Consider the following 14,965-nt stretch of genomic DNA (forward strand, 5'->3'; position numbering starts at 1 on the left):
CGCCGTTATAAAGTTCGGCTTAAGTTTTATGTTTACGGACTCATGATGACCCGAAAGACGGAAAACTAATTTGTGTTTCAAACCTGTTAGAACTGTTCCCAAGATAGACTGTTTCATGTTTTCCCAGGACGCAAGTGTTCTAATCAAAATGAACTGTTTTCAGGCTTAAAGAGTGTACCTTTTACATGTCTTGTTTGAAAAAAAAAAATGTGTTATTGATGTTTTACATGCTGTTGAATTCGTGACAGTTTTTAATTGTATTGACAAGTTTTGTTGACTGATGACGTAACTATCAGTAAAACGAAGACTGTTGGTTTTCAATCTTAGCATTATTTGCGACAGTGACACATGTGTTGCAGATTTGCTGTTTTATTTACTTTGATGTCTATGTTTGATGACATTGTGTTTGGGGTATTTAGTCAAACTTGTTATTGTGACTAAATCATCCACGTTTCTTATCTTTTTAGTAATGATTATGTTAAATGGATTTAGTCCCATTTAGGTTTATTCTGGGACTTTTGAGGAATTGTGAGATTGGTATGGTTGTCTAGTAAGAGATGTTCAATTAATTCACCATGTGGTGGCGAATTAATTTCTTGAAGGGTGGGGGTGTTACGACCACCTGGTGTTTAACCTGGGCTGACCCGTATGTTGGGGTAGCGATCTCACGCTCATCCATCAACCTGGCGGTGGTCAGAGGCTGGCCAGCACAGGCCGTGAGAACCTTTGGGCCGTGACGGCCACACCGGATTGGTTACCACGCTGTGGGCGATGCATACCTGGTGTCTTGGGGTCCGAGCTATTAACGTGGCCAAGAACTCGTGATTTACGGCTGGGAAAACCTTCCAGATCGCACAGGGCCGAGATGGACGGTCATGTCCTGACCTGACCTGACCTGGGGGTCAGGCTCGATTAACAAGGTTCCCACACTAGTCAGGGACGACTCGAGAATATTAGGAGGGTAGACAGGAGACTAGGGGGGACACAGACACTCGGGACACACACACGGAGACGGACGGACGTCTCGGATAGCTAGGTTTAGGGGAGACAGACACGGGTCGTCTCTGTGAGCTAGTGGAGAGCCACGACATGTACTAGACCTAGGCTAGATAGACAGTTAGGGACAAGTAGGGCAGTCGATTTAAGGACTTTAGTTGTTGTAGTTACTTGTGTATATTTCTGATAGTTGTACTTCGGTGGCGGGTTAATGTTAGATGTTGTATTTTGTGGCGAATAAATAGAGATTACTGAAGTTGGCATTTATTTATTTTTATTTTTTCTTCTTCTTGTTTACGATCCCCTGACTAGTTCGAAAGGATTAGAGAAGGGGGTGCGTAACAATATATATATATATATATATATATATATATATATATATATATATATATATATATATATATATATAAGGGTCCATGGGAGTGGTAATAACCCCCCCCCCAACCCCCCTTGACTACGCCACTGCCCCCCCCCCCCCAATATAAAAGTTCAGTTTGATTTCTATCTTAAAAGAAATGTAAAAGCTTATGATATGTCAAGAGTTCCTTACTCCTTGCCCAGATGTTCAGCTTTGACTAGGTGAAGCAGTGGGGGCTGGGGGGGGGGTATTCTTTTAATTTCATGAACCTCGGATGGAAGATCTGATCGATGCTGAGAGGTAACTGGATACATCAGTGCCAGAGTCTCTAGCCCATCACGGACAAACTAGACAGCCGCTTAAGGGTTTCAATTTCCACTGGGGGGTATCGGGATCACTTAAATGATGGAAACTGTTGAAAATAAAGCTAGGGGGGGGGGGGCTTTCTAAATTAAAGGGACCCCGGCTCAATGGATGGACTGAGCCGCCGTCTGGGCCGCCAGGAAAAACTCCAGGTGGGCCGGGATCAAAGATTTAATGAGCCAATCAGTGCTTTGAAATTTTTAAAAAAATGTCTTTAATTAACACTTCTGATTTGTCGTTTTTTTTATTGTTGTATGTTGCAATTTGTAAAGTGAATGTGTAGGCGTCAGTCTTATAGGCTTGGGTGGATAAAAAAAATGCGCAATGAAAATTTAACCCGGTAAAGGGCCGCTTTTATTTATTCCCAGGGCCGCTTTCAGTTATTCCCAGGGCCGCTTTCATTTATTCCCAGGGCCGCTTTTATTTAATCCCAGGGCCGCTTTTATTTATACCCCGGGCCGCTTGGACACCCAACACTGTCACACTTTTTTTTTCTCCGGGCGATGGGGTAGGGGGCGGACACTGGCAAAAGTATATCTCCTATACGATTCTATTTCGTGGGGGGGGGGTCAACCCCTGCACGGCTATGTAATTATGTAAGGGGGCGCCGTGTTACAAAGTCAGGCCCTGGCTTCAACTTACTTCATGTCATGTCAGTGAAGCGCTTCATATCAACGGCGGCCACATAAATAGGTAAACTCTACTTCACCTGCCACATTCCGTAATCAAAAAACTGTATTTAACTTTCCACGACTTTAATTTCTAACCAAAACCTATTTTAACAAAACGGTAACGCTAAATCTAAAAAAAAAATAATAATTCTTACTTTTCTCGACACTAACCTTCTAAAAAAACATGAATCAAGCATCAACTAGATCAATTTTTTTTCTTTCTAATTATGACACATACCTTTCCTCCCTGAATGCCATTCCAGCGCTCCGCCAAGCGAAAAAACTAAAACAACGATGATAAATGTTTTCATGGTATTTACCGAGAATCAACGTTTACAGAAAAAAAAAGTCCAAACACGTAAAGATCCCTTCAAAACAACAAGCTATTGAGTGTAGGAAGTTCCAAGCCTCGCCACGCTTCCCCTTGTGTTTGACTCTCCCATTACCTCCAGGCGTTGTGTAATACGTTGATTTGGCAACATATAATTAACGCAAGATGCGTGCTCAGCTTGAGCTTTCTTCAGTGCCTCTGCTCGACCCACTTATAATTTATTTGACATATTCTTTTTCACCTTTTTTTTTCGTTCTTTGCAACACAAACGTAGCAGTTTTTTTAAAACTCTTCTTTTCTAAAAAAAACTCAAAACTCTAAGCAATTTTATTTCACATGTTCGGCGTTGTTTTGTTTTTTTCCTTTTATTTTAAAACGACATTTTGTTGTAACTTTAAATTACATCAAAATGAACTTCTCAATTGTCAAATTGTTAATTTTATTTATTTGTTTACATTTTATATCGATTTAAAGTATTATAAAAAAAATACATTATTTTTAAATAGCATTCAGAAGCATTAATTATTTTTTTTTTATAAAATACTTTAAGCCAATATATTTTAAAAACGTTAAAAAAAATTGTATTGATAGAAAAAGAAAAATTGACAATTTTTTTTCAGCGGATATAGAACACATGTGGAGGGGAAAAAAAACGAACTAGGTCAAGGAATGAGAACTCTAATTTCCCAGTACATGTAGTTGTTTTCTCCTTGACGAAAAAAAAAAAGACCAAGGGGAAACCACTTAGATAAAGGTAGATAATTAACTTTGTTTAGCGACTTTATAAATACTATTACCAACAGGGGATTGATTTCTCTAAATCACGTGACTACAACACGCGGCCAATGATTTTTTTTTCCACCTTGCCTCGCTTTCCTGTGGCGGTGGCGCGGATTCAACCTCTGGTGCGTTAATAGGCGGGCATGTAGCGTGCAGGCACTTAAAAAACTTGGAAGAACTGTGGGGGAAAAATCCGGAATTTTTTTTTTTTCTTTCGCGCTAGCGTTTTATAGGCGTGCCTTCAATATCCTGTGACATGTGCGTTTTCAATAGAAAGGGAGGGGAGGATGTGTTCGAATAAGCATTTATAAACGGGTCATCTATATATAGTACCGTTAATCTAAGCAGTTGGGTATGAATTGACCCATTAACCCTTTATGTACTGAACTCATAAAAAAAACAGATAAAAATATTTTTTCCCTTATTTAACGTCAGATCTCATGAGAGTACTTTACATCTTTAAACGTCGACATTCGATTTCTTTACACCTTTAACCCCTCGACGCCCACTCAAAGATTATCCTAATTAAATGTCGCCCACTCATAGTTTATCATGGAAATAGATTTTTTACTTTACGAACATCTCAATAATTTTTCTCCTTGCAGATATGAATCACATTTTTTGTTTTCATCTAAAAATCGCATTCCTCGTAGTTGTGTGAAATCACATTTTTTGTGTTGATGGGAAAATCACGTTTCTAGTGTCTATATGAAATCACATATTTTTGTTTTGACGGGAAAATCACGTTTCTAGTGTCTATATGAAATCGCATATTTTTGTTTTGACGGGAAAATCACGTTTCTAGTGTCTATATGAAATCACATTTTTTTGTGTTGATGGGAAAATCACGTTTCTAGTGTCTATATGAAATCACATTTTTTGTGTTGATGGGAAAATCACGTTTCTAGTGTCTATATGAAATCACATTTTTTGTGTTGATGGGAAAATCACGTTTCTAGTGTCTATATGAAATCACGTTTCTAGGGTCTATATGAAATCACACTTCCCGGGTTGATGTGTAATCACATTTCTCGTGTTGATGTGAAAATCACATTTTTACAAGATTTTTCTTAGTTCACAATGTCTGTTTGTTTGTTTGTTTGTGGCAAATTGTGTAACTTAATTTTAATTTTGAATCACTTCTAATACAGCGATTTTGTTCACATTTTCAAGAAACCTTCTTTTTTTCGTTGACAATGGATTAATATCATTTTTTAAAAATCAAATTGAACAATTAATCATTAATTTTTAATTTTTAATTTTAAAATTTCTAAATTTGGTAACAAAGTACTCAAGTGGGTACTCGATCACCCTGTTTACAACGGTGAACAGGGTGATCACCGTTGCCTGATTTCTCGCGTCGAACACGAACAAAGTAGGGGCAGATAACTCTCTTTTATAGACCACAAGCTATTGGTCGGATATAACTTATAACGCATAGTTTTGTATTATGTCGTAGTGTTAACTTCATTTCAAAAGAATGCACTAAAAATAAGAAAATCAAAACACACTTGCTGTCTTTACTAGTTCACTTCTAAAAATAAACACAAGCTGGCTGAAATCTCGCACAAGAAAACAAAAGATCTATCACCCTCAAGTAATCTAAATCAAAAGCACTTTTTTACATCACCCGTTTATTTACTTTTCTTGTTTTTTTATTTGGCAAGGGCTTACGTTCGAAATATTTCTAGGGTTAACTAATTACAGGCGTAATGGTAATATCACTGTGATATAGTCTTACTTCTATAGGAATATTATGCAAGATGTATATATATATATATATATATATATATATATATATATATATATATATATATATATATATATATATATATATATGTATGTATATATATATATATACATATATATGTATAAATACATATATATATATATATATATATATATATATATATATATATATATATATACATATATATATATATATATACACACACACACACATATATATATATATATATATATATATATATATATGTGTGTGTATATATATATATATATATATATATATATATATATATATATATATATATATAATTCCGACCCCTGACAGTAGACACGGCTTAGTCTGTCTCTCAAGAATCAAATAAATGCGTTTATAATCCGCATTAATATAAATGGAAATTCAAACAAAGCTGAAATATACAGTCACATTGAGAGACTAAATTTAGTTTCAAGTTGGACATTTATTATTTTTAACAGAACATGAAACTCGCATTATAGTTAAGGCGTATGACGATGTGCACTTATTTCATAAAATGAAAGAAAGGGGTTAGACTGTTTTATTACTTTGTGCGCAGTGGTTATTTAGATAAAAAATCTCTATTTTTTTTACCCCTCTTTCCCAAAAGCCTTGCCAATTAAAATAGTTAGTAGATGGATAATTTAACAAACTTTTTCCTTCTAACGCGAATTTTGTTTTAAAGATAGATAAAAAGAAAACGTCTCGTAATTATTTAGACAAAACGTAGATTTCACGCAATTTATTTTACAAGACACGTTCAAGTATGAAGCCATGAAGGCCAATTAAAGTCTAAAAATAAACCCAGAAGTATTGAGTAAACTTGTAACAACCGTTTTATTTTTAGGTGCACGTGACAGGTGCTGGGGGTAATATTTTTACCATCTCGCCCCCGGCTCGTCAGTCACCATTTCCCCCGTTACCCCGGCTAATGCGGCTCACGTGAGCCGAGACCAGGGGCGAATTTTCCCAAAGATGTATTTAAAGTAGGGGGGTGGGAGGGCAAGTTTCCGGGACAGGGGGAGAGACGAGTGTACAAAAAAGCTGATTGATAAAGAAAGGATATAGGCCTATATATATATATATATATATATATATATATATATATATATATATATATATATATATATATATATATATATATATATATATATATTAGCGATATATATATATATATATATATATATATATATATATATATATATATATATATATATATATATAGTTATATAGGCCCTATAGTCAAATATATATCATATGTATACTATATGCTATGTCTAACATATATATGAGTGTGTGTATGTGTGTATATGTATGTGTGTGTGTGTCTATGGGTGTATAGCTCCATGAAAAGTATGTATTTAAAAAATTTAACACCTACAAGAAAGATGCATTAAAGAACATAGAGGTACAGACACTGACCAAATAGTCGCATTTATTAGCGTTTCCATTTCATCTTCATTAACCGTGTTAATTATCATTATTCTTACTTTTTAAAATTGATTTTTTCTTAATTTCCCAAAAAAAAAAGTTAAAAATGTCTTTGACGGGCTCTTATGGGGAGCAGCCTCCCCCCACCCCCACCCACCCTGAATACGCCTCTGATTTAAAACAACCTTTTCTTTCAGCCAGCGAGTTGAGGAGATTGGTAGATGGAAGAAGATACGCGTTGTTTGAGATGTGTGAGACGGTTATCGCCCCTGAGTTCTTCAATACTATCTTCACTCGTATCTGTCTATGCAGTGACGTTGAGCAGTCAAAGGGGATGGAGGAGTGGGGAAGATGAAACCGGGGGAATAATCAGGGGGATAATGGTTTGAAAACAATACGTATTTGTGTTTTCTTTGTGGCTAGATACTGCAATAACACAACTTTAATCCGAAACTGTGCAAGTAGACCAAACTCATATTTGCGATTAGATATAGGCTACATACATATACTTTTATATGTATATATATATATATATATATATATATATATATATATATATATATATATATATATATATATATATATATATATATATATATATATATTCCGAAGATTTTAATGGCAGTGTCACATCTTTTGTAAATTCAACTAGTTCTAGAACGATCTGAAGTTAAAAAGAAATTAAACTCGCCTTCGAAAATACGGACTTAGATTTCGATAGCAATAATTTTCTAGCCATGAACAATCATAGTTTAAACAATTACCAAATCTTTACTGATATATTTTTCTACTTCGTCTGTTCGGTGCCAACATCTTCAAAGTTCCACATTTTTTGTATAATAACTTGCTCCACTTTAACATCTTGTTACATATGTTTATTTATTTACTACTCTTCGTGCCAGTCTTTGTCTTATGTTTATTTAATCTTTACTTGTCGTGTCGTTCTCATGCAGTGGTATAAAATATAATCAGGGCCGGCGCTACCTATAAGGCGAACTAGGCGGTCGCCTAGGGCGCCATCCCTAGGGGGGGGGGGGGGGGAGGGCGCAAAGGGTATAATCGCTATTATCAAAAAGTAGCTAATAATGAATAACTTTTATAAAGAAGTAGCGATATATTTCGGCACCCAGGACGAACTATCAATTGTGCAGCCCCCACCCCAAAATTAGGTCTATATAGGCCTATATTTATTCGCGATGGTGAAAATGCAACCTTACCTCCATAATTTGGAAAGTACTTATTACCAGTCACTTTGCCTTTTTAATTTGGTGTCACATAACTGATGTAAGAAACGATTAAATAAGTTTGTAACTTAAATTTCGAACATTTTAATAGGGCTTGTAAGTCTCGTTTTCTCTGACTTTGAATTAGAAACCTGTCCATGTGTATAGGGTTTTGTAATTGTCACTTGTTTGGTAAGTTTTGATGTATTGTTTAGATTTGGGAGTAACGGCGGAAGGCTGTTGCTGGTATGGTTTCGTAGGTATAAAGTATCTAAGTGTTAAAGTGTCGCGTTTTTTATTTGGCTGTTGTGTGGTTGAAGGTCTAGTGGAATCTGATTGGTAGTAGAGAAAAGAGAATGCAGGTGATGAAGTATCGTAGTTCTGGAGTTCGGGAGCTTTGATTCATGTGGTATTAAGGTATCAAATTATATTGACTGTTAAGGTGTAGTAGTAGGTCCAGTGAAATCGTTGTTGATTGGGAGTACCGTTTGTGGAGATTGGTGAAGTAAACGAGTTGGTGTCGTAGTTCTGGAGCATCGAGTCTAGTTATGTTTAAGTATCGAAGTTTGATATGTGTTGTGAATGCAGTAGAGTATATCCAGTAGTCGAGTTTATCGTAAGTAAAATGATTTCAATTCAGTACGGAACACACTACAAAGAAAGGTAGGCGTTCTCAAGTCGAAAAATCTTTAGTTTTTTAGAAATCTATATTACCACTCTTAAAGTATTAATATTTATAAAATAGGATGGTATTTATAAAAAAAAAATAACCTTTGTTTTTTCAAATTATAATATTTTTTTATATTTAATCAATAATTCTAGCAATGTCTAAAACAGTTACCCGTTTTAGGTTTTTTGAAAGACATCCCTTTATTAAGGGGATCCAAAATTTTATCTAATCCTTAAAATGTTCAAACACAACTAAAAGAGTGTCATCAAAATTGAATAAAAGTATGTTTAATAAAGCTACCATTTTTAGACTTTCGAACAAAACCTACATATAAGTATTCAATTGGTAAAATATATTGTTTTCAAAAAATTACATAGCTAATATGAAAGGTTTGTTATAAATATTACGTAATGAAATTTAGAGCGTTGTATTGTGTTTTACAAACATGTCATAGTTACACTTGGTTAATTTAGCAATTATTGTGAAAGCTATTTCCCTTGAATAAAATTTTGTTATTTGGATTTTCAAATGGGAGATAATTCGTTGCTTAACTTTACATTCATTTCTAATTCCTGCACCTTAGGTTGATCGCTTACATGTAAATACAACTTTAAGTTATTATTTGCTACTGTAACAATTACATACAGCTTAAGTTCTAAACAAAATAGTTTGGTAGTTTTTTTAAAGCATTATCAAGTTGAAAAACAAATACATCAGTAGCCATTGTAGATTGCAATACTTAATGTTAGTAGACATACAGTCTTAGTCGTAAATTTAACTTATAACGTGTATGCAATTGATAGTAAATTAATATGCCACTTTTAGTTTTTTTTTTTCTTATACATATGTTTTAGTAATTAATTTAGTGAAAGGGGGCGTTTAATAAGTTTTGCCTAGGGCTAGGGTTGCCAGGTGTTCAGTTTTGAACTGGACAGTCCAGTATTGAGCAGACTGTCAAGGATAAAATAAATATAAATACTGGACAAGTATATGAATATTACTCTGTTACCCCCCTTCTTCTGCTTTGCGGCATACCTGAGAAGGGAAGGGTGGAAAGGTGTCCAGTATTTTCGGAAAAGGTATCTGGCAACCCTACCTAGGGCGCTAAAAAACCTGGCGCCGGCACTGAATATACTTGAATATGTAGGGTAAATATAGCTACCCAAGTAAAAAGAACTCAAAACGTAAAAGATTCTACAAGAAGAATGTGCTTTTTCACAATCCGGAAATGCAATTTTGGGATTAAACCAGTTTAGGGTGGGGGAATGCATTTAGGGCCTAGGGGTCATCCATAAATGACGTCACACTCGTAGGGGGGAGGGGGGGTCCGTAATTTTGTGACGATGTGTGATGAGGGGGAGGGGGGGGGTGGGGTTCAGATGTTGCGACGTCACATTTTTGCGTTATAAAAAAGCAATGTTAGAAAACGAATTTCAGACGTTATTTCGCGTTTTAGATAACTGTTTTAATAAATTGTAATATTTTAGACAAGATTTTAGAAAAATATTGATGTTTTAAAAAATTCAACTGCAATTTTGAGGGGGAGGTTGTAGGTTGAGGTGTGATGTCATTTTAGGGAGGTCTGGCTTTTTGTGACGACGTGTGACGGAGGGGAAGGGGGGAGGTAAAAATCGTTAAAAAAGCGTGACGTCATTTATGGATGACCCCCTATTAGAAAACAGACATTAATTACGGAAATCTTCTAAAAAGAAATTATTAGCAAGAACAGGAATAATGTATATTAGCTTATAACAGATGCGTAATGAGGGATGATCTAGAGAGAGAGAGGAAGAGAGATAGAGACAGAGTTAGAGAGAGAGAAAGGAGTAATGAATTTTTTTTTTAAAAGAGACTAGTTACTATGGGTGATGTGTTGTTGTTTTTTTACTAATGCACATTAATTATTTCAAAGGTAGATAACAATTAAATTATTTCTGTCAAAGTATGCATGTTGTAGTTTCCTCTTGGTGAAATGTTTTGTTGAAATGGGGTCATCCATAAATGACGTCACACTCGTAGGGGGGAGGGGGGGTCCGTAATTTTGTGACGATGTGTGATGAGGGGGGGTGGGGGTTCAGATGTTGCGACGTCACATTTTTGCATTATAAAAAAGCAATGTTAGAAAACGAATTATAGACGTTATTTCGCGTTTTAGATAACTGTTTTAATAAATTGTAACAGTTTAGACAAGATTTGGGAAAAATATCTATGTTTAAAAAAAAATTCAACTGCAATTTTGAGGGGGGGGGGGGGTTGTAGGTTGAGGTGTGACGTCATTTTAGGGGGGGTCTGGCTTTTTGTGACGACGTGTGACGGAGTCGAGGGGGGGGAGGTAAAAAATCGTCCAAAAAAGCGTGACGTCATTTATGGATGACCCCAATGTTTAGTTATTAACCTAACTGTTCAGAAAATAAAATAACTTTTGCTAAGCTACAACCTAGATCTAGTTCTAGGCTAGAACTCATTTTAAAATTAGATATTCTAGTCAAAGTTCTAGCGCTTATAAAATATGAGTTACAGAATCCAATGTATATTACGTAGGCCTGACACAAAAGCAAGTACGCAACAATATTTTATTGTTCGAATTCTAAGACATAGATTCTAGATCTAATTCTTAAAAACAATATAGGCTTGCATTATACAAATATACAATCACGCTCTAGAAATATAGGTCTAAGGCCTAATTAAAATAAAAAGTCAGGCTCTATTTAAAATCCTGAAAAAAGTAAAACTTCTGTAAATAAACCGGGAGTGATCTCCCCTAAACTTTCTCGAATATTCTTATATAAAATAACAGGGGATGGGAACTCGGGCTATAGACATGATTTTTAATCCATTTTAAATACTTAAAGTTTTAAAAATAGAATAAAATCTCGTAGAAAAATTAATTGCACACCCACCAAGTGAACGCCCAATAAAAAAGCGCATAATAGTGCGCAATATTATTATCTATCTATCTATCTATCTATATACTACTAAAAGTCAACTTTGTTTACATGTTTGAATATTTATTTGTTTGCCTGATCGAAAATTGTGATATGTTCCACTCTATCTGGAAAGCTGTAAAATGGTATGCAGGTAGAGAATAATTTTTTAATGCAGACAGACTGTTGATCACAAATTTATTTAAAGACGTTAATTAATTTATTGATTTATTCCTACGCAGAATAACCCATTTTTTTTTAAAATATTTGAAAAGCCACTAGACTCGGCGGGACCGTGACGTCACAGGTTTTTGTTTACTCTTTAGTACAATAAAATGGCGGCGTCTATTGAAGAAAATTGTGTTCCCATTCAAAAGTTTAACGCGTTCTAAATCTAATTTTCTGTCGGTCATAACTTTAACAATACGTCCGTTTGCTGTATTTATTACGTTCCAACACTTATATCAATTTTCAACTGTCTTTTTCATTTAGTTTTACGATAAATTTCTCTAGATCTAAAGATCAGCTATCGAAGGAAATTTATGAATCTAGCCTAGATCTAGATCTAGCCTAGATGTAGGTCACTAGATTCAATGTAAATTCTACATCTAGAATCTATTTCAGGCCTTAATTATTTTATATAAATCTTTGTTTGGCTTATTTAAGATAAAATTTAATTTGAAAGTTAGTACTACTAGACTTATTTTTAGATCTAGATCTAGAATCTATACGCGTAAATCAAGTTGCATAAGGAGACACATAGTATAGTATAAAAATTCACTTGTGACGTCACGAGTAAATAGCTAAAATGGTAGCGTAGTCAGCTCTCATGCAGGAGGCACGGGTTCTAGACCAATATGTCAATGAAATTTTTTTTTTCAATTTTTTTTTTAGATGTGAATGATAACGTTGCCTATCTGAACTTGGCAAGATACAGGGCAGGTGAAGTAGAGTTCATCTGTTTCTTTGTCCTAAGCATATGAAAGGATAGTGTGGTCAGATACATGCTCGGCTGGAATTGTTTTTTAAACGATAAAAACATGTTGTCTGAGACTTGGCAGGACACTGGGCAGGTGAAGTAGAGTTGAGTAGGTCACCTGTGACGTCAGTTTATGAAGGGATAGTCCGAAATCGGTGTTTTCGGTGTTTTTAAAAGATAAAAAAACATATATTTGAATGTGGGGTCTGTTTTTTGTGACGATAAGTGACACTGCAGTAGCGTACCGAGGAGGGGGGGGACGGTAAGGGAGGGGAGGCGGGGGGTGGGGAGGGGAGGCGGGGGGTGGGGAGGGGAGGCGGGGGGTGGGGAGGGGAGGCGGGGGGTGGGGAGGGGAGGCGGGGGGGGGAAGGGGGGGTGGGGAGGTGGAGGGGGGAAGGGGGGGGGGGGGACATATGTTGGGGCGCCAAAATGGTTTGGAAAAATAAATTGATAGGTTGAGGGGGGTTCAAATCGAAAGTTTGAGTGGGGGGGGGGGGTGCACATCAAAAGTTTGAGGGGGGGGGGGTTCAAATCGAAAACTTTGTCCCCGGGCGCCGGGAAGGGTCGCTATGCCTCTGAGTGACAGGCGTGATGTTTTTTGATGGATGACCCCCGAAACCCACAGTTATCCAACGGATGACGGGTATTCTAGTATACTACTAAAAGTCAACTTTGTTTACATGTTTGAATATTTATTTGTTTGTTTGCCTGATTGAAAATTGTGATATGTTCGACTCTATCTGGAAAGCTGTAAAATAGTATGCAGGTAGAGAATAATTTTTTAATGCAGACAGACTGTTGATCACAAATTTATTTAAAGACGTTAATTAATTTATTGATTTATTCATAGTTAAATTAACCGTATTTTTTAAAAAATGTTAATACTTTGAATAAACTTTGTGGGGATAGTGACGTCCCTTGATGTGTTTACATTTTTGGTACAATAAAAATGGCGGACCCCATCATAGACTTTGTGGCCCATTCAAAAGTTTAACGCGTTACAAAGCTAATTTTCTGCTGGCTATAACTTAAACAATACGTCCGTTTGCTGTATTTATTACGTTCCAACACTTATATCAATTTTCAACTGTCTTTTTCATTTAGTTTTACGATAAATTTCTCTAGATCTAAAGATCAGCTATCGAAGGAAATTTATGAATCTAGCCTAGATCTAGATCTAGATCTAGATCTAGCCTAGATGTAGGTCACTAGATTCAATGTAAATTCTACATCTAGAATCTATTTCAGGCCTTAATTATTTTATATAAATCTTTGTTTGGCTTATTTAAGATAAAATTTAATTTGAAAGTTAGTACTACTAGACTTATTTTTAGATCTAGATCTAGAATCTATACGCGTAAATCAAGTTGCATAAGGAGACACATAGTATAGTATAAAAATTCACTTGTGACGTCACGAGTAAATAGCTAAAATGGTAGCGTAGTCAGCTCTCATGCAGGAGGCACGGGTTCTAGACCAATATGTCAATGAAATTTTTTTTTTCAATTTTTTTTTTTTAGATGTGAATGATTACGTTGCCTATCTGAACTTGGCAAGATACAGGGCAGGTGAAGTAGAGTTCATCTGTTTCTTTGTCCTAAGCATATGAAAGGATAGTGTGGTCAGATACATGCTCGGCTGGAATTGTTTTTTAAACGATAAAAACATGTTGTCTGAGACTTGGCAGGACACTGGGCAGGTGAAGTAGAGTTGAGTAGGTCACCTGTGACGTCAGTTTATAAAGGGATAGTCCGAAAACGGTGTTTTCGGTGTTTTTAAAAGATAAAAAACATATATTTGAATGTGGGGTCTGTTTTTTGTGACGATAAGTGACACTGCAGTAGCGTACCGAGGAGGGGGGGGGGGACGGTAGGGGAGGGGAGGCGGGGGGTGGGGAGGGGAGGCGGGGGGGGGGGGGAAGGGGAGGCGGGGGGTGGGGAGGTGGAGGGGGGAAGGGGGGGGGACATATGTTGGGGCGCCAAAATGGTTTGGAAAAATAAATTGATAGGTTGAGGGGGGTTCAAATCGAAAGTTTGAGGGGGGGGGGGGGGTGCACATCAAAAGTTTGAGGGGGGGGGGGGTTCAAATCGAAAACTTTGTCCCCGGGCGCCGGGAAGGGTCGCTATGCCTCTGAGTGACAGACGTGATGTTTTTTGATGGATGACCCCCGAAACCCACAGTTATCCAACGGATGACGGGTATTCTAGTTACTTTTAAAATTTACATTAGTTTTGAGAAATCGGAAGTAGCGTAAATTACTACTTCCAGTCAACGGAAATTACTCAAAATTTAACAGAAGGTAGAGAATTAGATCTTTTACTTACATGTGAAATTTCATGTATCTATCTGAAATAGTACTCAAGTTATAGGCTTTTGAAAAATTCAAAGTAGGAAAAGTACCACTTCCGGTTATCGGAAATCGCTCAAAAGTTGATACGGATCTACGATTTTGATATAATACTTATATATGAAATTTTATC

The 14,965-nt window shown here is 36.1% G+C and overlaps 1 protein-coding gene across 1 annotated transcript in view; it reads right to left on the minus strand.

The window, feature by feature from the left end:
- LOC131937986 (uncharacterized) overlaps positions 1-2,975 on the minus strand; it is a 39,134-nt gene extending 36,159 nt beyond the window's left edge. Inside the window, exon 1 of the mRNA XM_059295784.1 lies at positions 2,627-2,975. Within this exon, the coding sequence (XP_059151767.1) occupies positions 2,627-2,699 (73 nt within the window). The 5' untranslated portion in view covers positions 2,700-2,975. The remainder of the gene's footprint in view (positions 1-2,626) is intronic.
- Positions 2,976-14,965: the final 11,990 nt, after the last annotated feature.

The sequence above is a fragment of the Physella acuta genome, unplaced genomic scaffold (genome assembly GCF_028476545.2).
Source record: "Physella acuta isolate Inbredline_101_S28 unplaced genomic scaffold, ASM2847654v3 ptg000226l, whole genome shotgun sequence".
In the NCBI taxonomy this organism is placed as follows: Eukaryota; Metazoa; Mollusca; class Gastropoda; family Physidae; genus Physella; species Physella acuta.